The sequence below is a fragment of the Tinamus guttatus genome, unplaced genomic scaffold (assembly GCF_059628265.1).
Source record: "Tinamus guttatus ecotype Peru unplaced genomic scaffold, ASM5962826v1 Tinamus_guttatus_pri_ptg000006l, whole genome shotgun sequence".
NCBI lineage: Eukaryota > Metazoa > Chordata > Aves > Tinamiformes > Tinamidae > Tinamus > Tinamus guttatus.
In genome coordinates this window covers 2,061,869-2,083,886 of record NW_028288540.1, presented here as the reverse complement: position 1 = coordinate 2,083,886, position 22,018 = coordinate 2,061,869, and the positions used below count along the sequence as shown (strand labels likewise).

The 22,018-nt window shown below is 38.8% G+C and overlaps 1 protein-coding gene across 1 annotated transcript in view; it reads left to right on the top strand.

Annotated features, from left to right (window-relative positions):
* The first annotated feature begins 316 nt into the window (after nt 1–316).
* PTPRN2 (protein tyrosine phosphatase receptor type N2) overlaps nt 317–22,018 on the top strand; it is a 586,957-nt gene continuing 565,255 nt past the window's right edge. Inside the window, exon 1 of the mRNA XM_088521231.1 lies at nt 317–419. Coding sequence (XP_088377357.1) covers nt 317–419 — 103 coding nt within the window. The remainder of the gene's footprint in view (nt 420–22,018) is intronic.

The window sequence follows — 22,018 nt, the reverse complement described above, 5'->3', positions numbered from 1 at the left end:
ACGGCGCACCCCGCGGGAACACACGGGCGCGCGCGGTGATGGGCGGAGCCTGTTTTGGGGCGTGGCCTGACCCATGGGGGCGTGGCCTGGTCGCTTTGGGGCGTGGCCGGCGGGCGCGGGGCGTGGCGTGGCCGGTAGGGGGCGTGTCCTGGGAGGCGCGGCCGCTGTCCGGGGTGTTGAAGCGCCGCGGAGCCGCCGCGGAGCCGCCGCGGAGCCGCCGGGGCCGCGCGGAGCGGGAGGCGCCGGGCGGGCGGCATGGAGTGAGGCTGCCGGCGCGGAGCGGAGCGGGGCGGCCGCCTGCGATGGGCCAGGCATGATGGGGGCGCTCGGCTCCGCGCTCGCGCTGCTGCTGCCGCCGCTGCTGCAGGTGCTGGCGGCCGCGCCGCGCAGCCCGCCGCCCGCCGCCGCGCCGCGCATCGGTGAGTGGCGCCGGGCGCGCGATGTGGCGAGGGGGGAGCGCGGCCGCGTCCTCCGGCCCCTCAGCGATCCCTCCACCCCCGCTGCGTGTCCCCGTCCCCCCCGGACCAGCGCGGGCACCTCCCGGGCGCTGCTGGGGCGGGGGGGCCCTTCTCCCCCCCCGCCATCCCCATGTGGCTTCATTTCATTAAACTCATCCTCCGAAGCGCCCGGGCCCGACGCCGCCGGCAGCCCGGCCTCGGGGGGCCCCGCTCGCCCGCTGCCCCGCGTCGCCCCCCGCCCGGTCCAGCCTCCATCCCGCGCTGTCCCGCGGAGGCCTTCCAGCCTCCCCACCGCGAGCCCTTCCTCTTCTCCAAGGCCCCTTCCAGGTTTACTGCCCCCCGGGAAACCCTCCACGTGCTAAAATCGCCCGGGGAGACCTCGCGGGCCCAGGCCGGGCTCTCCCCCCTCGCTCCGAGTGCCCATCACCCCGGCTCGCGCCGGCACCGCCGGCCATGGCGCCGGGTACGGGCGGCCTCGTGCACCTGCAGTACCTGTGCGGGACTCGTTTTGAGCCAAGACAGCACAACTTGGAGAATCTTGTATTTTTTTAGCAGTTTACCTCCTACCTGGCATGGTTATGGGGGCAGAGAGTGGCAGCCGAACCAGCTGTCACTGCCCAATCTCGAAAGACAAAAATAAAATAAAAGCACATTAAGAAACAAAGGACGCCTCCAACAGAAGTAGCAGTTGAGGCTCCCTCGTGTGTATTCGATTTGCTAAAAAGGAATTAAAATGAGTTCACATGTATTTGCCAGTGGGGCTTCAGCGCGGCGGCCAGGAGAAGGTGCTGCCGGGCGCTTGCTGCCGTGCCAGGATTTAGGGGAAGGATTTTGGATTGGACGCGTCCCTGCCTCCTCTCTCCCTGTTGCTATAGCTATAGACGGTTCCTCCTCATCTGCCGGGGAGAGAGCTGGGGGGAAAATATTGAAAGTAATAGCTGTAATTTTTTTCTTTCAAGAAGGCACCGGGCTGTGTGTTGTGCCTGCGAAGTTGTCAGATTTTTGACTCTTGCTCACTAAACGTGAATGGCAAATACAAAATATTTCTCGGTGTCTTGTAGCTACCGAAACAATGTTTGTCGCTTGCCCGGAGCCTCCGCGAGGACGTCAGAGGGGTGGCCAAGGCTGTCCTTGCGTCGAAGTGAAGGGGCAGAGCAGGCTGGGGTCAAGTGGGGGGTCCAGTGGTCTCCAGTTCAGAGGGGTTTCTGTAAAACAGGTTGAGACTTTCTCCCTCTGCCTGGGGTGGGGGAATAACTGACAGTCCCACAGATGTGTTAGAAACAGGGGAATGGATTTATCGGGTTTTACAAGATGCAGGAGAACGTTTGCTTTGCTGGAAGTGGAACAGCTTTCACTGTGTTTTGCCTAGAATGTCATTATTCCTTTTATTGACCAGAGTTAAAAATCTCATTAATCTTGAGTGAAAACTGCCTCTTTTAAATAGAGTCTACAATGTTTAGGCGCAAACGGGAGAAGCAACTGTAATTCTACAAAGGATATGAGTTTGGGGATTATTTGTGGTTGAAGGTGGAAGATACTCATTTGGTTTCTTCCATGTCTCTTCTCGTTCACAGTCCCATTTTCTTTAATTGCAAATTGAATACAGATGCATTATAAACCTCTATAATACATGCTGCAAACTGCCTTAAAAGCCATTAATTATAGAAGCAGATTTTTATTAGATTTGTTTTTATTAAGTGTTTCAGTAAGTCTTCCTAAAGGCTTGTTCAGAAGTAGAAGTTCGTGACCTTTACAGATTCCACAGGATGTTTTATCTGATTGTTTCTTTTTTTGCTTTCTTTTGTCCTCTTTTGTCTATCCTTTCCTATAGTAATCACACCCAATTGGTGACCTATTTATTTTGTAACATGCCTACACCCTCATTTAAGAAACTGGAAGTTTTCATATTATTGTTAAATAAAATAATAAGTATCTGGATTTGTGCTCCTGTATAATTCATGAGGCTTTGTAGACTACTTCTGTGGGGAGGTGTTTTTATAAGATGCTATTATCAATAAAAGCACATATTATCTTCTACTTCTTCCATTTCGTGACATTTATGAAGTATTTTAAATACAAATACAAATAAATGAGGAGATACCCTGCATTTCATCTCTCCCTCTGTGTCTTACCCGATTTAGCCCAAGAGATATTCTTATTTTTTTTTCTGGATTTAGTTTTTCAGAAAAAAAATCAGCTGTGGTTCATTGGAGCCAAATATGGCAGTGTTCATAAGTCTTTAATAAAGAAAGATGGGAACTCAATATCTAAATTAATCTTTACTTGCTTGTAAAACACAGTCAATTTGAGATTATGGAACATTCTTTTTTAAGTATCTTATAATCTGCAAACAATATATGCTGCTTATGTTTTCCAAATTCCTCGGAAGATTTGTATATCTTGCTCCTGTGGCAAAGAAATAGTTAACACTGTTTATGACATTCTTTATTAGTCCTAAAATACCAGGGCTTTACAGCAGAAAGTAAATGCATGCTTGTTACAGTGACTTCACATTGACCTCTAATAATGGTGCTTTAACTTTCAGTGAATACGAGTATAATTTTGCAAAATATGCTAATAGTTAATAAATCTCATAATCCCATTTTCTAGTCTGCATTATGGTCTTAAATTAGCATACTAATATGCTGTGGAAATTTCTAGAAATGGTTGTTCCCTGAATCGTGTAAGGAAAAGTTGCTTGAAATCTGTAATCAAGCCATCGCGTACAAAATATCCTTAAGTCAATATCAGTAATCTTAGCTTTTCACTAACAAAAAGACAAGTCTGTTGCACTTGAGTTTACGACCATGAAAGTCTCTTTTGAAACAGCAACTGTAAGTTCCTGACACCTGTAGTAAGCATTTCTTTATAGTTATATGCTAATTTAAATGTGGTTGAGAGAAACTGAATTTAAAGGCCTTTAAGTAATGTTGCATGTGCTTTATAGGACTTCCACAAAGTATGGCATGTATGCTTAACAGCTGAAAAAAATCATTTAGGCATGACTTAGGAACTGCATGTGATTAACGTTGAACACATGAAAGCAGTTACAAAGGCAGGGACTTGCCTTACAGTTGGTTAAAATAAATTCTCCAGTGTCGATTCTTAAATTATAAGAGGATGAAATAAATAGTAGGACAGATAAAAGGCTACAAAATCTTTAACTTTTCAGTCTGTGGTTTAGATACAATACACAGGAAGGAGTGATTGAAAATTTTGTCTAAGGCTGCTCAGAGGGGAACAGTCAAAAATTAGGTCTTAGTCTAGTTCTCACTGGATAGAGGCCACCATAACAAAATTAGCAGACCTGTCATGCTGTTGTCAGCCAACCTGGAGAGGCTGAAATTTTGCTTATTGCGGGACTCTGAGTTCAGCCGCGGCTCCCTGAAGTCAGTGCTAGTCTTCCTGTTGACTTTGGTAGCATTTGGATCAAAAGTCAGGTGAGGCTTGTAGCAGATTGGATGAGGAAAGTAGGGGAATTAACACAGTTACCATCTGTTCGGTAGATGGAATTGCCTGAATTTCCAGTTGCGTTAATTTGGAACTTTTCATAGGCACTGTATTATTTGGATATCATATTTATTTTATAGAATTATTGATAGTTTACTGTAATTTATGATTCAATGCTAACAAATAGAAATATCAATACAATAGCTAATTAAAGACAATGCTAAATGCTTAGAGCCTTAAGGAGCCTTAGAGCCTTAAGGATTCACTCTAGTAAGTAGTATGCATCCCTTAGTTAACGGTATTTGTTTGCCTTCTTATATTCTAGAAGGGTTCCTAAATAATCAGTTGAAGGAGAAGGGAATAATAATGATATCAATTGAAAAATTGATATCAGTAATGTCTATCTGTTACTTCCATTGAACTCAAGGCAAGAATGTGCACTCATGTTTTTGGCGTTATGCCAGGACTGCTCTACAAAATTATTTTCAGCTTGAAATAGGTTCTCTATACCTTCCATTACTATCAAAATTGTCTTATATTTGTTTCAGAATGTCAGAAAGAGAATTAATTTTTCTATAGGTAAAAGGAAATAATTACAGGATTTATAGGATTTGATTTATAGGGAGATTTTTCTTTTTATTTGGTTAACTGAAAGAGAAAAAACAGACAAGCATGTGGAGACATAAGCTCCTTTTCTTCTTCGTGCCTGAATATACCCCAACATTTCTCTGTATTGTTTGGTGAAATGAAAAAGAACACTTCTCTCTACTTATCATCTTTTTGCTATCTAGAAAGTACCACTCCCCCAGACATCATCACACCTCACCACCATCATCGCAGGCCAGCAGTCAGTCTACAGAGAGAGAAAATTAGGTGACTTCTAGTTTTTAGATCCTAGAATATTTGAGTAGCTTTGCCAAGGCAGCAAAGGATAATTAATTTTGACACACAGTGATGAATAAGCAGTTGCCTGTGGACTTTGGAATTAACATCTGATTGAGCTAAATTGTTACAGTTCACAGCAGTGTAACTCTGTGTGGAGAGAGCCATAGTGAGAAAAATGCCAACCGTGGTCGCTGAAGCCGGGGTAAGCAGGGGAGCTGGGGTCATCTGCACTGACTGTATTTCCCTGGTTGGGAAGAGGACCTAGGATTACTAGCTCAGATGTTGAGGATTACAGTTGGTCATATATATCCAAATACATAAGTAGACTTCCTCCAGAAGGCAAAAAGCAGTATAAATCCCCCCTTCCTCAAAACAATATATATTTTGGTCTCATCCCACTCACACTGTAGCCTAAAATTTAGACAAATCTTTGAAGTTATTCCTATAGTGACAGTTCATATGAGGTCTTGATAAAATGTGGTTGGTGTTTACAGATTTTGGAGAGTGTTAATTGAAGATTAGAAGACAGATCGATCTCGTTTGGGTGGTAAAGCTGACCATGGAGCTTTATCCATTGGGCAGGAAGACAAGAGGGAAAGCCAATGGCTGGACATGGCTGAAGACAAGATGCTGAGCTGGATGTATCTTTGGTTGGACTCAGCATGGTTGTTATTAATAAATTTGGGAAAGTAGTTGCATTACTGCTGACTACACAGTTTTTGCAGGTGAAGAATAAGCATGAGATTAAAAAAACATATTTGATGGGGAACAGACACTAGAGATGCCAAGAAGTATAGAGATGCTGCAAATTCAGGTGTTTGAATGAACTGTGTAGCAGAAGTAAAAGTGTTGGAGTCAGGAGGTAGCGCACCTAAAGCTAGGTTGGTTGAGGATCACCTCTTGTGTGTCAGGAGAAAGGATGAAGGACATGAAGGTTACTGGATTGCTGAGTTTTCTGATGCCAGTTTTAGGAGGGTTGCCATGAGGGTTTTTGTCTGTGCTGAATATACGTTCCCTATAGCCTTCCCCATAACAGTGTGCCATTCAAAACAGCCATGCTCATCACAAAATTTGGGATCTTTTTAATAAAAAGATTAGAAGAGCTTAGCTTTATAGAATTTATTCCTTTTGAGAAGTAAAGCGGCTTAGGAAGTTATTGCGTCTTACAGTTTTTTTCCCCTGTACTTTCTTTTGGGGATACATACTTGACAAGTACTAATCACAGTTTGCTGATGCACTGTCTCTCCTAATTGATACTGCTCAACATCGCATACCTATTTTGTTTGAAACAAAAACGTGGGTAAAAAAAGCTCTTTTAGGTGTAAAAACCAGTAGGTAGAAGTTATATGGCAACTACAGCTGGTTGTAGTGGGTGGGAGGTGTTTTCTTTCAGTCATAGCTCAGCAGGCTGCAGTGATGGTTACATAAGCTTGAAATCGTAGCCAGCAAGTACAAGGTAATGCAGGATTACAGGTATGTGTGCCTCTGCAAATGCAGGATGCTTCCAAATGTCCTCACCAAAAACACACAAGGGAAACCAAACAACTACTACGTATCATAGTGAACTTGCTAAGTTGCATGAAAGGCAGAAAAATCCACCACGTGTTACGTGTGAATGAACATTTTTTTACTCCCTCTTCCACCACTGTTGTGACTGAATCTCAACAAATTCTACAAAATATTTTACAAAGATCAATCTTGGAGATAATTATTTTTCGTGAATGCTGAAAAACTGATAGAAATTTTGGGTTTGTGACACATGAAAGTTTTCCCTCCATGTTATGGTGCACCTGTTTCTTGCTGTCCTAAAAGGGCTAAAGATATTATAATGTCTTCCCTTGTTAATGTGCACCAGAAGGGATCTCCTTTTCCTACAGGTGCTACATTAGTTAATGTAATGTAAACTCACACTGAGCTGTTCCTGACAAGAGCTTTTCTTCACCTGGACTGCAGTGTCCAGCAAACTTCAGGCCTGGTGAACAGTTTGTATTAAGAATTTGTCAGTGTTTTCTTTTTTTTCCCCAGCTGTTTTCAGGCTGCAGCTTCATGGTACAAAACGTCTGGCAGGAAGAGCAGTGTGTGCTTGGCATTCCTGCCAGTAATTGCTTGCTCTTGCCTTTGTATAGGGTATTAGTTTGCCTGAAGCAAACAAAAAAATTGCTGCAAGTCCCAGGCACTAACAGAGCTGCTATCGGGGCTCTATCTGTGAACTGGCGACTTGGGAGTGGGGCTGGGAGAGGGTTAGTTTGTGTCAATATTGCTCATGAGTTCTCCACAGCACAAAACTTTGACCTGCTCTGTCCTCGTAAGAGTCTCCTACAGTTCTGATGTTTCTTATAGAAGTGATTTGTAACTTAGTTTTTAAATTCTGTTTACTTTTTTACTCCAAATCCAAAATGTGTCATCAAAGATCATAACCCTTGATCAGTGCAGCTAAATTCCCACCAAGAGATTTGAATAGATTTTATGTATATGTATATTTAAATGTATCTATGTATTATAAGTTGGTTTTATTTTGGTAAAATGATTTGATATAACTTTTGTTTAGATTCTGGAATACCTCATATACTTGCTGCTCATATTGCAGCTGTAGTTACTATCTGATATGACACATATTAAGCTATCAAATCTCTTCAGTGAGATATTATTCGGAAACAAAATATGGATTCCTTTTCTATATTTTAGCTCAGTATAACTAAAGCATTGCTCAGTATTCTCAATATGTGGCTAGTCTAGTGCTGTACTGACACTAGCAAAGGCTTCTGCCCAGCCTCTGTGCCCCGGTCTCACCTCTCATCCAGCTTCTCAGCTAATGACTTTCTCTCACTTTCCTGGTATCTCCCTGCAGGCTATAGCAACTCCTTCCATTTGTTGGAGAAGGCTTGTGGATATCTTAATGCTTGCATATGCCACAATAATAATAATAATAAAAAAAAGCTGGAAGAGGTAATCATACTTCTGTCATGACTTTTGGAAGTAGTTAGATATGAGTGAAAACAAGCTATGAAGGTAAATATCTTTACGTTTTTAGGTAAATGAGCAGATCTTGCTTTTAGTGACACCAAACACTTCTTCAGCACAGGATACTTCTTTTAGATCTTTTAGTTTGAGCCCTGTTACATAAATGTCTGGGTTGGTCTTTTCCCTTAATATCTGGAGTGAAGTTCTGCAATTTTCCCTTTCCTGAAATCTCAGGTGAAATTTCAAAGATTTTGGTCTATTCTTATCAGCTTTACCTATCTGAAAGTTTATTTTTATTAACTAAATAGGTCAGCTCATAGAATTGTAATTCATCAGCATGAATTGTATGCAGGGGATGACTGTTGAGGACAAATTGCAGCTGTTAAAATTACATATTCAAAATAAATACAATAGCGAAAACAGAAATTCTGAAGAAAAAGGAAGTTTGCTGTAATCTTCTGTGCTATCTGCTGAATTCCCATCTTAAGAGCTTCAGAGAAATAAAACAATCATTCTTAGAAGCAATCACTCATGCTTTTAGACAGGAAACAATGTGAGTGTTGTAAGTGAATAGCATTTGAAGAGCAGAATGGGAAGGTTGCCTTAGAACTGTTCGTGTTTGCTTTATGCTGCCCAACGAGATGATGATCTGCAGAGGAGGCTTCTTCCTCTTTCCTGTTTATTTGCTTTTGTTTCTCTGCGTAACACCTGCTCTAAAGAGTTTGTAATCGGAAAGTAAATACCTCCGAGGGAGGAGGGAACGGCCACGGCGCAGAGGCTGCGGAATGAGCAGCTGTCGAAAGGCTGACATTTTAGGAAGCAGCACGCACAGCTTTTATGAAGGCTCTGATTCAGCTTGCACGAAGATCTGCTCACAGCCGGTGAGCTTTCCTGATTAAAGAATGACTTTAGAGAATTTTAGAGCTGTACTTCATCGTCTTTGACTAGGGAGATGGTTTAGCAGCCTAGTGGGTTGGGAAGATCTTGGAAATGTCCTGCTACTTGGTGGCGGGGCGGCTGCTCAGGTCACACAAGGAGCAGGGATGTGCAGGGAGGCTGGTGCCAGTGCTGCTGCTTTTCTGTGCGGATGGACAGCTAGACTGAACCGAGCAGCTGGGCATGCACGGAGGGCAGGAGTCCTCTTCCCGGCCTTCTTTTCATTCTCTTTCTTTTTACCTATCTAGTATAGAATAAAACTAACTTGCTTTCAGATGAAAAATCGTCACTGCGCAAAGGGACTCTGCTTCTAGTAGAAATATATAAAATACAGCCTTTCATGAAGAGCTGTCTGGGCTTTCTTGGAGTTGTTTTGATGTTTGGTATAAATGAGAAATGCGGTAGATTCAGTTCCTCCTGATGTCACTGATATCCAGAGATCCTGGATTTAAGGAGATTTAAGGCATCAAATACTGGAATAGGGCTGGGCTACACTGACTGAATAGAATATGTTTAACTCTATTTAAGACATAGAATTAGCAAATAAATATTTGAATGATATTTTTTCCAGTCCATTTTGCATTGCGGTCAGGAAGATGGCCATGGCTCAGGAATGCCCCCTTTTTCCTGCTACTTGGCAAAGCTATTCTGGTTAACTCTTCCCAGTTGAAGCGTTCTTGCTGCTGGATGGATTTTGGTGGTTTGGTGGGACATCATCTCCCAACGCTGCCCTTGTACAGTGGGATGTGGGTGTTGCTTCATTCGGGATTGTGGCTTCCTGGAAAACCCACGGTCTGTGGTTTGCCAGCTCCACCTAGGGCCCTCCTTAATGTTAAACTGGACATGGATAAATGAAAAGAGAGCAAATATCCTACTCTAGGCAAAGTTCAATAAAGCAACTGTTATTATTATCATTGTTATATAAAGAGTTAGATGTAGAAAACTTCCTGTAACATCCTAATATCTAATATAATTCCCTCTATATATATCTAATATAATTCTCGTTTGGCATCAACAGACTGTCAAATTACCCTAATTAGCAAAGTGCTTAATGCAGTTACTCAGACTCTTTTTGGCAGCTTTCATCGCCCTAAATGAGTATTGACTTAAGGTGAAGAATCTACTGTGGGTATCTTTTGAGTGAAAACTCATACCCATGAATTTTCCACTTTCCATTCCGTTCAGCTCTGGTCAGCTGTGGTAACTGGAGTCTGGCCAACATCAGCATTGCCACGTAACCTTTGGAAAACCCTTTCCTGCTGTGCAAACTTCAACCAGACATCAGCTTGAGTGTCAAAAATTGCCTACAGAATGCAAATATGACCACTCCTGAATACACATTAGATGCAATCCGTAACTTTCTTATAAAGTCAAGCTTCAGCAATAATAATTAATAATAATTCCACATAATTAAAAATAAGAGTAGTTACTGCTGATAGAGGCCAGACATGACGGCAAACAAAAAAAATAAGGGGAAGGTGAGAAGACAGTGTTAAGAATTGATATTCTTTTGAATGTGGCAAGCTGGGATTTGACACACCATGAGAATCTCTGTTCTGTTGGAATCAGCATACATCTCTTTTCCCTAATTTCATGTGTAAAAAAACAGTAAACTGGCAATATGCATCAATATACAGTTTGTTAACATCAGTTCATTCCACAGCATTTTGCATTATGTTTATTCATTCATCTATTTTTAGCCACACTTCATTTGTGAATAATTTATGTCAGGTATTTTGATGCTATTTTTTTTTACATCATAAATCACCAGAGAGCTGTTTTTGCAAGCTTTTTTTTTTTTTCCTTAAAAACGTGATTATTTAATTTTGATTCTGATTGCTTTTGTGAATACTTAGGCATGTGCTTAACTATAGGTAAATGTTGTTATAAATTGTTATATGGGACATTCACCCCTTTTGCTTTCAGCATGGGAATAGCTAGGTCTCTAGTAAAAGCTTACATAGGAGTTTTAACTATACTCTGAATTTTTGTAGAACCAGGGCTTTTATTTCAGTAATTTCTTTGACAAACAATTTAGCAACATTAAAATTAGAAGAGTCTATAATAACAAACTTTGTAGTACTATCATCTACCACCTGTGTACATTTTTAGGGCTATTTAAACTATTTATGCTGTTTTCAAATAAGATGCTTAAAGCAGGATTTTAAACATGAATGACTAGGTAAGAACTGCTCAGATTATTTTGAATCTTTATATGGAGTGCCCACTATGAGAACTGTGCATGCCGTTTCCTTGGCAAACCACTTTAAGGTGACTTAGAAGCTTTGGTTTTTATTCTCCTTTTGTGAGTAAGTTTCTGGCGATATCTGGAAAGAAAATTTGCATCTGGAGAGACTGCACATTAACTAAACATTTATCTGAAACAAGATTGGTGCCAAAAATCCACAAGCTGATGCTTTGCAATCACATGAAAACCAAGAGGTTGTTCATCCTGTTCTGAGGATGATCTCCAGTCTGTGCATTGCCAACTGTCCCCTCAAAATAAGGCCTTTATCTGTGGGCCTTAATAATCCATGAGAGAACAGGAACTAGCACACAGCTACAGAGCAAATAAACATAAATACCTGTAAGTAAATAAATCCCCAGATGCTCCATGAATGAATGTTGTATTCACTCTGCAATTTCTCTGTTTCTGTATTATCCATGTGCATTTTTTTTTCCATATATAGGAAGATCGAAAATGTTTTCTATTCCCGATCTGATCCCAAGAGGTGCAAACTTAAATCTGCAAATAACCTTTTTTGAAAATCTAAGTTTTTTTTTGTTAATGAAAACTATGTGTTGCTGTAGAATAAAATTGGTTAGGCATTTTCCCTTAGGGACATCTAAGAATCCTCTCCACAGAAGAAAGTTTTCTGTGTGGCTGAAGGGAAAAGAAAATAGGACATACGACAGCTAACGATAAGACATTATAGAAATAGCTGACAATTGTAGTCACCTCTCCCTCTGCATTCTTACCCATGCTGAATATAAACTTGGTTCCTTGGAACAGCTTGTCTGTGTGTTTAACTTGACCTAGAACATTCTTAAGCCAGTATTTAAATGTAAAGGGCTTATTGTGATGGTGTTACTGCAGCACCAGTAAAGTAATGGTTTTCAGATTTGATTAAAACTCTGCGTTCTACTTGACTCATTCTTTTTCAAATTTGACAGTAAGAATTTTGCTAATGACATGCATTGCATTCCTAGAATAAATTATAAAAATAATAATCAAGTGGTGAAGAGAGGAAAAGGATGATTTCAGACAGGGACTGTTGTTTTTAAAAAGGTTATCTACACCATTTTGTCATTATGTTATTTGAGGCTTTAAAGTATTAGTTGAGTGAAGGTTCTCATTTTCCGCATGTCCGGTGGAGCTTTGCTGGTGGATCGGCTGTCAGGCTGGTGGGAGGCCTGGTAGACCTGAGGGCCGTACAGACCAAGGTAGATACAGTGCCCCGTTCTTACCCTTTCTCTCTCAGCATCTGTTGCTGATCGCTGTCAGAGACAGAATTTGGTGTAATATAAAATAGTGTAATATAAAATAGCATTGCTTATGTTCTTTTTTTTTTTCTATAAGAAAAACTGCCCTGAGTTATTCTCTAGGAGAGAGCAATGCTGAAGCAGAGAAATACTCTAAATGCAGATGTGCAGAAACTTTGCTCAGAAGAACAAACAAAAATATAGTCACAGTAAGTGGGAATAATAAATTATGCTAGAACTTGCTCATTAGGCCCTGAAAGCATTAATAGTTTATGAGAAATATCGTGCGGTGGGTTTTTACTAGCAAATGCTTATATGTTGCTAAGTATCTCTTGCCACTGTGGGCAGAGAATACACTGTGTTAAATGTTCTCTTTTTTCAAGCTGGAAGTCTCTAGTCTGTGTTAAAGTAAGTGCTCCCTCTGGTTTCTATAACCAGGGAAAATATGCATATAACTTTGAGAGCAGAAAAAAGACATGTCTTGGTATTATGCTCTGCATTCCAGAACAGGTGAGGAAATATGAATGGAAAGATATTACATTAATGCGCTGCATTAATATTTCAAGTGTTATGAGCTGTTTAGTCAGATCGCTCAGCACAGCCGAGAAAGGCCGTCACTTCTGCTTCTGCCTGGGGCAGGAGGCAGCAGTTTAGATACCTGCAGCTCTAAATTCCAGATGGCAGCATGGAAAGCTATCAAAATAAGTTGCATGGGCTTCTGAATAATCAAACTGTAAGTGGGACTTGGATGTGCCCTGCAGATAATTTCTTTGCTCTTAGCACTGGAAAACAACATGGCAGAGATTCTTTTGCATTTCATTTTAAGGACTTTCTTTTAAATAAACAGGAACCTCCCTGACTTATTTCGGAACATTGGTCCAGTACTGTTCCAGAAAAAAAGCGTATCCCATTCTTAGAGTTACAGTTTGGGCTTCCTGAACCAGTTGTGTAACACGGAGGTTTTGTACAAGAGCTGATGAGAACCATCCCCAATCTGTTTATGGAAATTTGTGAGCCATTAGACAGGGGTAGAGTATTTTACGTATAAGAAAAGATAAATAATTGAACAGAAGGGGCTGTTTTTTTTTGTTCCATTGGCTGACTTCTTTCCTCAAATGGGTATGAATTAACAGAATTGCACAATCACGCATGGCATCTGTTTGGGAAGAAAGATTAAATCACAAAGAAGCTGAATTTAAAAAGGGAATAGTTCTAATGTACACTCAGAACATGTGTAAACAAATAAAAGTTGAAATGAGGTGCAATACGTGAATATTTTATTGGTCTAGCATCAGATTGATCTAACATCAGATTGATGGGTAGTATAACCTCAAGCGAGTCCATCTTTGCTGATTTGGTTCACACTCACAGCTAAACAAGGTCTTGCTAATAACCAGGTATGCAAGCAAGCAAACAAAACATGATAATACTAACCACCAAGGCATAACAGCTTCAGGAAGAGCCATTGCTATTTTGTAATGTTGAAGGCACTTGGATTAAAAAGAAGAGTTTTGAAGGCTTCCTTAAAAAAATAGTCAAGGCATTTTAACAAAGACACAGTGTCTCTAAAAAAAAAAGGGGCAAAAAGTGTAATAGCACTTTTACCTATCTCAATATACAGCTTAAAACAAAACACTTCATTGAATCTTCTAGCCATCAGAATAGAATTGTTCTTCTAAAATAAACTTAAATATTTATTTCGTTCTTTTTTTTTTTCTTTAAAATAATGGAAATGCAGAGTAATACGTTTAAGAGTTTTTTCACTAGAAGTTACTATAGAAGTCACAGTTGTTTTTTTTCACTGCTTGGGTAGCGACATAAAGGTTATTTTAGCAATGAATGTGCGTTTTTGCTTGGAAAGAGCTCTAAAGTTGCTCCCAAGTGCAATATTGCTGTTACATATAGCACAGCTGCTAATTTTAATTTTTTGAGCCATTAGTTTTGTGTGATCATTAGACTAAAACTCTAACTAACTGAAGTGTAGATACTAAAGTTATGCTACACAGGAGACAAGAAAGCAAGGAAATGGCTGGATGATATTTTGGGATGGTTCTGCCTCTGTGTATATTTTTTAACTTTCGCTCTTTAATGTAACTGAGAGTGTTGCTTGAAGAGGTTTTAAATTTAGCTGTTCAACACTTTTTTTTCCTATAAGTAGAAGTGGTATCTTCAAAAACTTACTGAACTCATCCCCTGTGCATGGCCGCCTGCTAGAAGAGAGAGCAAACACCTGAAATAAAAGTCCCATCATTCATATCCAATCCAATCCAGATCCTGGCTTTAATTTATATAAAGATTAAAAAGTTAAGAAAACTGTTTTTTTTAAACCAAAATGAAACAGTCTGGTCACCTTCCTTGTCTATGAACAGAGTGTGCATGGAATTGCCTGAGGAGGGGATTTTTCTGAGATGCTACTTTTCGTTCCTGAGGAAGCTGTCTGATTTGTTTTGTTTTAAACAGGAAGAATAGTCTGATTCTGATTTTCCTACTGTCTTCTAAGTTTCAAGAATATTCAGATTTCAGAGAAACTGGCTTGTTTCTGCTTTCAAAAGCTTCTTCTTTTTTTTTTTTTCCAGAAATCACTGTGCATGTATGTATCTGTCCTCTAGAGAGAGTCAGAACAAAAATGGGTTCTGTAACTCAATTTTTTAATTACTTGTCCCAGGCCGAGTCAAAATTATATCTCTTAGTGAACACTGTGAGAAATAACAACATGCAGCAAGATCTTTTGCAGCTACTTTCTCAGAAATTAGATTAGGTTAAATTACATTTTTAAACTTCAATCTTTATTTTCTTTTGGTTAAATATCCTTTCAGTAGGAAATATTTTTAGCATTATTTTATTCAGAAAACTAGCAGGATAGTTAGTTGCAGGGAGTGGGATTTATCTCACTTAACTTCAGATGTCTGTAATGGAGTTAGTCCCTCTCCAGCCCATTTTCACTCACTGGAGAGAAAGAAGCACTTTTAGGGCATAATTGATCTATTTTATGTGTCTGCTTCAGGATGAGATGAGTTGTACTCCAGACATCTGGCTAAACGGGATAGATCTCCATCAAATGCAAGAGAAACACATGGCGAGTGCATTTTTTTAAACTTGATCAGCATCTTACCTACAAATATGGAATGGTTGCCATATTTCCTGATGGGATGGTTGCCATTTCTCTCCTGAAAGTAATTTTTAATGCTGAAGTCTATGATCCATAGCAGTACCTTTATTTTTGAGCCTAAAAAACTTATTACATAAAAGGTGAATATATTTTTCAGTAGGGTTTTTAAAATGTGCAGAACCATAGTATTAGGAATCTATAAAAAGGTTATCATGGTCTCCTATCTCTTGAAGTTCTTTTTAGTTCTATAGCAATGAAGTATGTTATAGTTTGAGGTTAAGTAATTATTTCAAAAATTGGTTGCGCTGAATATTTAGTGATCTTTTGGGGATGTTAATAATTTTTTTTATTTTGAAATAAGTAATTCAAAATATTAGAATTTCACAAGTAAATTCTAAGCATTCATTAACTCTAAACTGAAAGAGAAATCAGTTTGTTTCTAGACTCGGAAAAAAAAAAAAGGAAATTATTCCAAAAAATGCACTAGCAGAGAAACACTTCCTTGAAAATACATTCCTTCTTTCTCATTCTACTGTATAACATGAGATAGTTTCATGATTTTTGCTGATATTTGCTTCATGATACACTGATGCGTATCTGTTTATTTATTAGCATATTTTATTTTCTCAGAGTAATGATTTGTCTTGGACAGGGATTTTTCTTCCACTTGTGTTCATTGAAAACTAACCTTGTCTTCACATCTGATGTGTTAGTGCTACTTTTTCAAATTTCAGTAATGAAAAATGTAGTGTTTATTTCTCTCGTACTGCCAACAAGTGTGTCAGGAATTTTAACGATGGCTGAAAAGACACACTTCTAGCTTGGAATGGTTTCCACATTAGGTAGACAGTATAAAAATGGAAGGATTTAGAAGCTGCATAAATGAATAGTAACAAAGCAATGGTGCTACTCACATTAATTTCTTACTATTTTTTTAGCCTAACGAGGCTGGATAGGGGTCTGTATATCTGGATCAGGAGAAAGCATTGGCTACATACAGGACTGTCTTCTATCATGGTCTGTAACTCCATTATATGGAGTGTGTTTTAAGGCGAGTATTCATAAATATGAGATAAGGGCTTTATTGTTTCAAAGCTATATTAGTTGCATGGAAGGAAACAGAAGAGATTATATGAACAAGAGTGCAAGAAGTTGGGAGACCTCAAGTTGTTTGAGTGTTGAAAGAGGGGGAGTGACAGGGGAAGAGAGGAACATTAGGAAGCAGATTATGAAGGGCTTTGAATGTCAAGTGGTCATAGAACAGGATTTGATTTCTCTTTCCTGCTATGTGATATTATACAAATTATGACATTTCCCTCTCTCTCTTTTTTTTTTTCTCCTGAGCAGAAAATGTGAAATACTTGCATACAAAGTAGAAAAAACTGTGGTAAGGAGTCTGGTCTCTGAGACGTGCTATGTAAATGAGATATTTATATAATGAAAAAAAGCCTGGAATAAAGTGGTGATTTAAAAAGCATTAAATTTATAATTTCCTTGACCTTATGCTACATCTTTTAGCAGTAGTCATTAACACATTTTTCTCTAATCAAGATTTCTACAGAGCTTGACTTCTGTATGTAAATCTTTGATTTATGGAAAGCGAATTTTTGTAAGGTATGTCTCCTTGTAATCTGTAGTCATTGAATAGCTGATGAGAATAAAATGCCTCTTTTTTGGACTGCAATTCTAACAGTTTTCTTAAGAAGAAGTTAGAGATGAGATTATACTTCATTACTAATCGCTAATTCCCTACTCAGTACATAACAAAAATATATAAAATAATATTGTTGGCTGATATTAGCAATCTTACATCCATTTTCAGATCTATTGATTTTATTTTTCCCATAAGATCTGAACATCAGTATCTTGCCATGTAAGATGGGTTTGTAGTGGTTCATTTTGTAATAGCAAAATACAGTAAAGCAGAGAAACAGAATGTTTCTGGAGGGAATACTTGGTTTTACATAGACTATTTTTATGGCAAACAAGGATGCTGTAACAATTCAGGTTTGCCAAAGGCAGGAAGGAGAACATCAACTGTTTTCTTAATAAATTGCTTAAAAGTGCTAGTTAATTTATGGTTGATCAGCCTTCAGAATACAGCTTTGAAAAAGGAAAATACACAAACAATTCATGAAAAAACAGATGAATCCTACTAAGGCCCTTTTTAGCTGTTTCTCTTGTGCCAAAATGCAGTGCTCTTAGGTACTCTTTTCAACTTCATTTAGAGCATGTTCTTTCATAGTTGAAATTCTAGTTTGAACCATGGCAGAATCCTGAAACTGAAGGCACATCAAGGATCTGCAGCAACAAATCGCTGTACCTTTGTTGGAGGAGAAAACTAACAAAATTTTCATTCTGTTTGAAGTCCAGGAATGGGTGTGAGGCCCCTTGTGCTTTCCCGCAGCAGAAGCTCTAAGCACAGCTCCTCACCTGTGCCACGTATGGGGGAGATGATCAGACCTGGATGTTTCTGTTGCTGTTGCTGCCTCCCATCTTGACTGCAGTGGGGTTTACTTTGGTTTAAATTGGATAAGATTTGAATTTTCCTTGCCTGCAGTCTGAGAGTTCTGCTGCTGAAAGAGAAAAGTTCTTAAAATTGTCAGGAAAAAGCCTTAATGAGCTACAGAAGCTAGAAGCTGAAGCTGGATAAATTCTTGCTAAAAGTAAATGAGTATTTGTAAATCACAGGCATGATAAGTCATTGAATTAATTTAAATGGGGTGTATGATGTAGTACCCCGACATAAATATTGTGGTCTGAGTGCAGAGACCGCCTGATGATACTTGATGACATTCCCTGGTGCTTTTTAATGCAGAATGTGCTCACAGTCATCTTTTCTGACCTTGAGACCTATAAATTACCCTTCTGTTAATCTCATAGAGTGCTGTTGCTGGGAAATGTGTTCAGTACAGCTTATTCCTTCTTCGTTTTCCTGTGCAGTGTTCACAAAATGGGGGTACATGCTGATTACTCCATAGCAATACGATTTTATTTTGGTTTTATGATTAAAATAAAGCCATTTTTACTTACCCTAAATAATGGGGTCTAATAACAACTGGCCAATTTTATCAGTAATGTAAAAATGCACCACTGCTTCAGTTAAAGTCTTATTTGATTACAGAATATTGTTTTCTTTTGTTGTTTTTTTATAATGGGATGATTTGTAGGAGGTTGGTCCAAATGACTATTTTGCATTCCTAACTTTTTCTTTACTTCAAGTCCTGTAAGTGCATCTAAATGTTACTTACTGTCTCTGCATAAAACACACAAGAAGAGCATGGAGGTCCTCATATTCTGCAATAATGAATGCTAATGAAAAAGATTGGAGAGTTGTATTTTCTGTGCATTATTTGCGCATTGATGTTTGAGGACTCTATCTTGAAACACGCAAGTCAATAGAACAATGTCAAATTCTGAAACAGTGAAACAGTGAAATACTTTCTTACTCGATCAGTCATCAATTTTCTTCCTACTTCTTGCTTTTAATTTGGACAAATCTTGGGAAGGGGTTGGATTCTACAAGGGCAGTTCTTCCCTTGAGGACAATGTCTTTCACCTCCATCAGAATTTTATGTACTTTGCTAAAATCTTTCTATGTTCTGTCTTATATAATCAATGCACAGGAGCTTCAGGAGATCACTATCTACAAAACCAAATCAATATGGATTATTTGTTATCCAAATAATACAAAAACAATTAGAATATTTATATAGCAAAGCAGTGAGTGGATTTTTATTCTGTATGTTCTTTTTGGTCTGATATTTTGCTGCAATGCAGCTTTCTGTGGCTTTTCTGAAGCCTTTTCTGGTGTGGTGCTTGCTGAAGAAGCCTAGAGATTCCTGTGGCTCCTGTGCCCTGCTGGGCACTAGCTCCTATAGATTCTTTAGTGTTCTTAGTTATTCCCAAAAAGCCACATCAAAGAAAAGGGAGGCAGCAGGTGTTTCACACATAGTAAAAAGAGAAATATATCTGAGCTTCTTTTAACATTCTGTGACTGCTTCAGAGATATTGGAGAAACAAGAAAAGGTTGAAAGATGGTCATCTTTCGAAAACACATGGAAAGGCAATTCAGTCTTTACTCTCTCCACCACCCTTCTACTAATATTTATGATGAGATAATTGAATTTTCTTACTTTTAGAAATGGCTTCTAATCGCCCCTGCTGTTGTGTGTTTGATTCATACAAATGACATGGAAATAACTAGTCAACATTGAGTAATAGCAATAATAGAAACATGAAAATATCTTCTCTTCCCTTTGTTTGAATGAGAATATTTTAGAATCTTGTATGTAACAACAAAAGTATACTTAAAAAAGATCTGTATGTTTTTAAAGACATTTTCTTGGGAAATATCTGCGCTATTGAGACAGATGGGAGAGCAGTCATTAGGAGCTGTGGTCTAATTTACCTGCAGCCTCTGTCATGATTTGCAAGAAGAGATTAAAGGCTTTTCAGTAGTAGTAAACTTTTCTTGCTGTCAGCAGGAGCAATTGTGGTTCACATAATAAAACTAGCAGCAGAAAATATTTTAACTTTATTTTGCTGCCATTTTACAATGTGAGGAATAACATAACTGCAAATGCCAATAAGGAGATAAATTATTGGCCTTCACAGCTAAAAAAAAAAAAGATATCATTTTCTAATACGAAAAAAAGGAAAAGAGCACAGCTGTTTTTGAAGCAGCAGAGGCTTCTTTTAATCCATATTTTTTGTACATTTTCTATCTACTGAAATGTTACAAATCTTTTTTCTAGCTATTGATGTAGCGAAGCTACTGAAATGTTTCTATGCTTTCAAAATTATTAAGAGATGGCAGTAATAATATAGAGGAAATAATACTTCAAAATGATGTGCTATTCCAGCACTCTGCCCTAAAAAAAGGCATTTCTTTATAGATGGAGAATCTTAATGTATGGCCATGTTCAGGTTGTTTAAGATGATGGCACGTAAGGGCCACAGCTGTTTTGCTAAATGCAAGAAATATTGCAACTGAGCCAGAAAATATCTAGGTAGTGAAAGCAGCATAGAAAAAAAACTTTCAATGATCACTAAAGAACTAAACTAGAATCTTCTCCATAAATCTGAGATATTGTTCTAAAATTGATTTAATCAAACTGTATTAAAAGACTATGTGGGCTAGAATTATGTATGTTATTGGTGCCTGAAGTGTGATATAATTTCCAAAATGGTAGAGAAGCAGAGCTGATCCATTCTGTTCCAGACTCTGATACCCTGAGGTGAGTTTCCTCAGTAAGTCCTGGTGAGGCTCTCCTATTTCATATGAGAGCAATAAGATATTAATCAGGCCATAGGTAACTTGTGGTCAGTGCTTTCCAAGGAACGTGGAATACAGATCTTTTCTCTCAACAAGGCTATAAGGATGTTCCAGCTCAAATTAGTGAACCAGAGTTCAATTTATGAAGTTGAGGTTTTCCTGAAGTTAGATCTTTGGTGAATAAAATGCTCCAGTGGAACAATTCACTAGATTTAGTACTTGAGAACAGGGTTATTTTGGTCTGTCAAATTTAAATTGTGTAAGAAATCTGTGCTTTGTAGGTAGACAATATTTTTTGTCTTTGTCAAGCAGCACTAGAAGAAGATTCCTTTCCTAGGAATCCTGGTACTTCTCAGAGAAGGTGGTAACAGTTCATTTTGTCCAGGAAAAAGAATTAGAAGCAGCTATCATTACTATTCCCATTTGCCATAGTAGTAGTAATTATTTTTAATTGCTGACAGCTAACAAATCTCTGGAAAGTAAAACCACCTATAGCCAGTAATTACATCCTCTTTTCACACTTTGAACCCCCAGAGGATTTTAGCTTCAGCCAACAATTACAAAATCTGGCTTTTCTAGTCTGTGCTGCATAGTAGGTTAAACTGAAGTAGCTGTTGGGATTGAACAATATCATGCCCAAGGTAGGCAAACCCTGCTTGTATTTCCAAAATCTGAAAATTGCTACAAAGGATCATACAAGCATAGATTGGAATGAGCTGTCCAAGGCATTTTTTTCACAGCTTGTTGCTAATTTATGTGATGAGGTGGAACCTACCTGCAAAACAGAACGAAGGAGAAGAGTAAAAAAGACACTGAGCTGCACTGGCTGAGCTCTAAGATCGTAGGAACAAATCTGAAACAAAACTTTGATTTGAAAATATTTACAGATTAAATAGTAGGTCCTCTATTGTCTTTTTTTTTTTTTCTCCTGTGAAAGATGTATATAGGATAGGTAGAAAGCCAATAATAAATTATTGATGTTGGAACTTAGAAAATGAATAGCATCTTCTGCATATATATCCAGTTGATTGATGAGCCAATATCAATACGAGTATGATATCCAAGCTTGGTATTTACATAGATTTACTTTATATTAAAGAGGAAGAAAATAATTATTTGACAGTGGCATATGTTTGTTGTTGTTGCCTTTTTTTTTTTTTTTTTAACATCTGTAGCTTTCTTTTAGTTTCAGGGCAATTTTTTGTGAGTGTTGTAGATCTAGACTCATGTTTTGATGCTAATAGTGGTTTGCCATCCTTGGAAAAGAGATGCCAATTTTCCAAAATGCAGAAAGAAAGCAAACGAAGGAGGCAAACTGACATACAGAGTCTAGCTAGAAGAGTTAGATGAGGTTGGCTGGTTCAGGAACATATATTGAAATAATTTTCTATGTGGCAGCCTGAATCAGTGATCGCGAAGAGATGGCAGATGCAACCAGAAATGCCTAGTTAGGTAAAG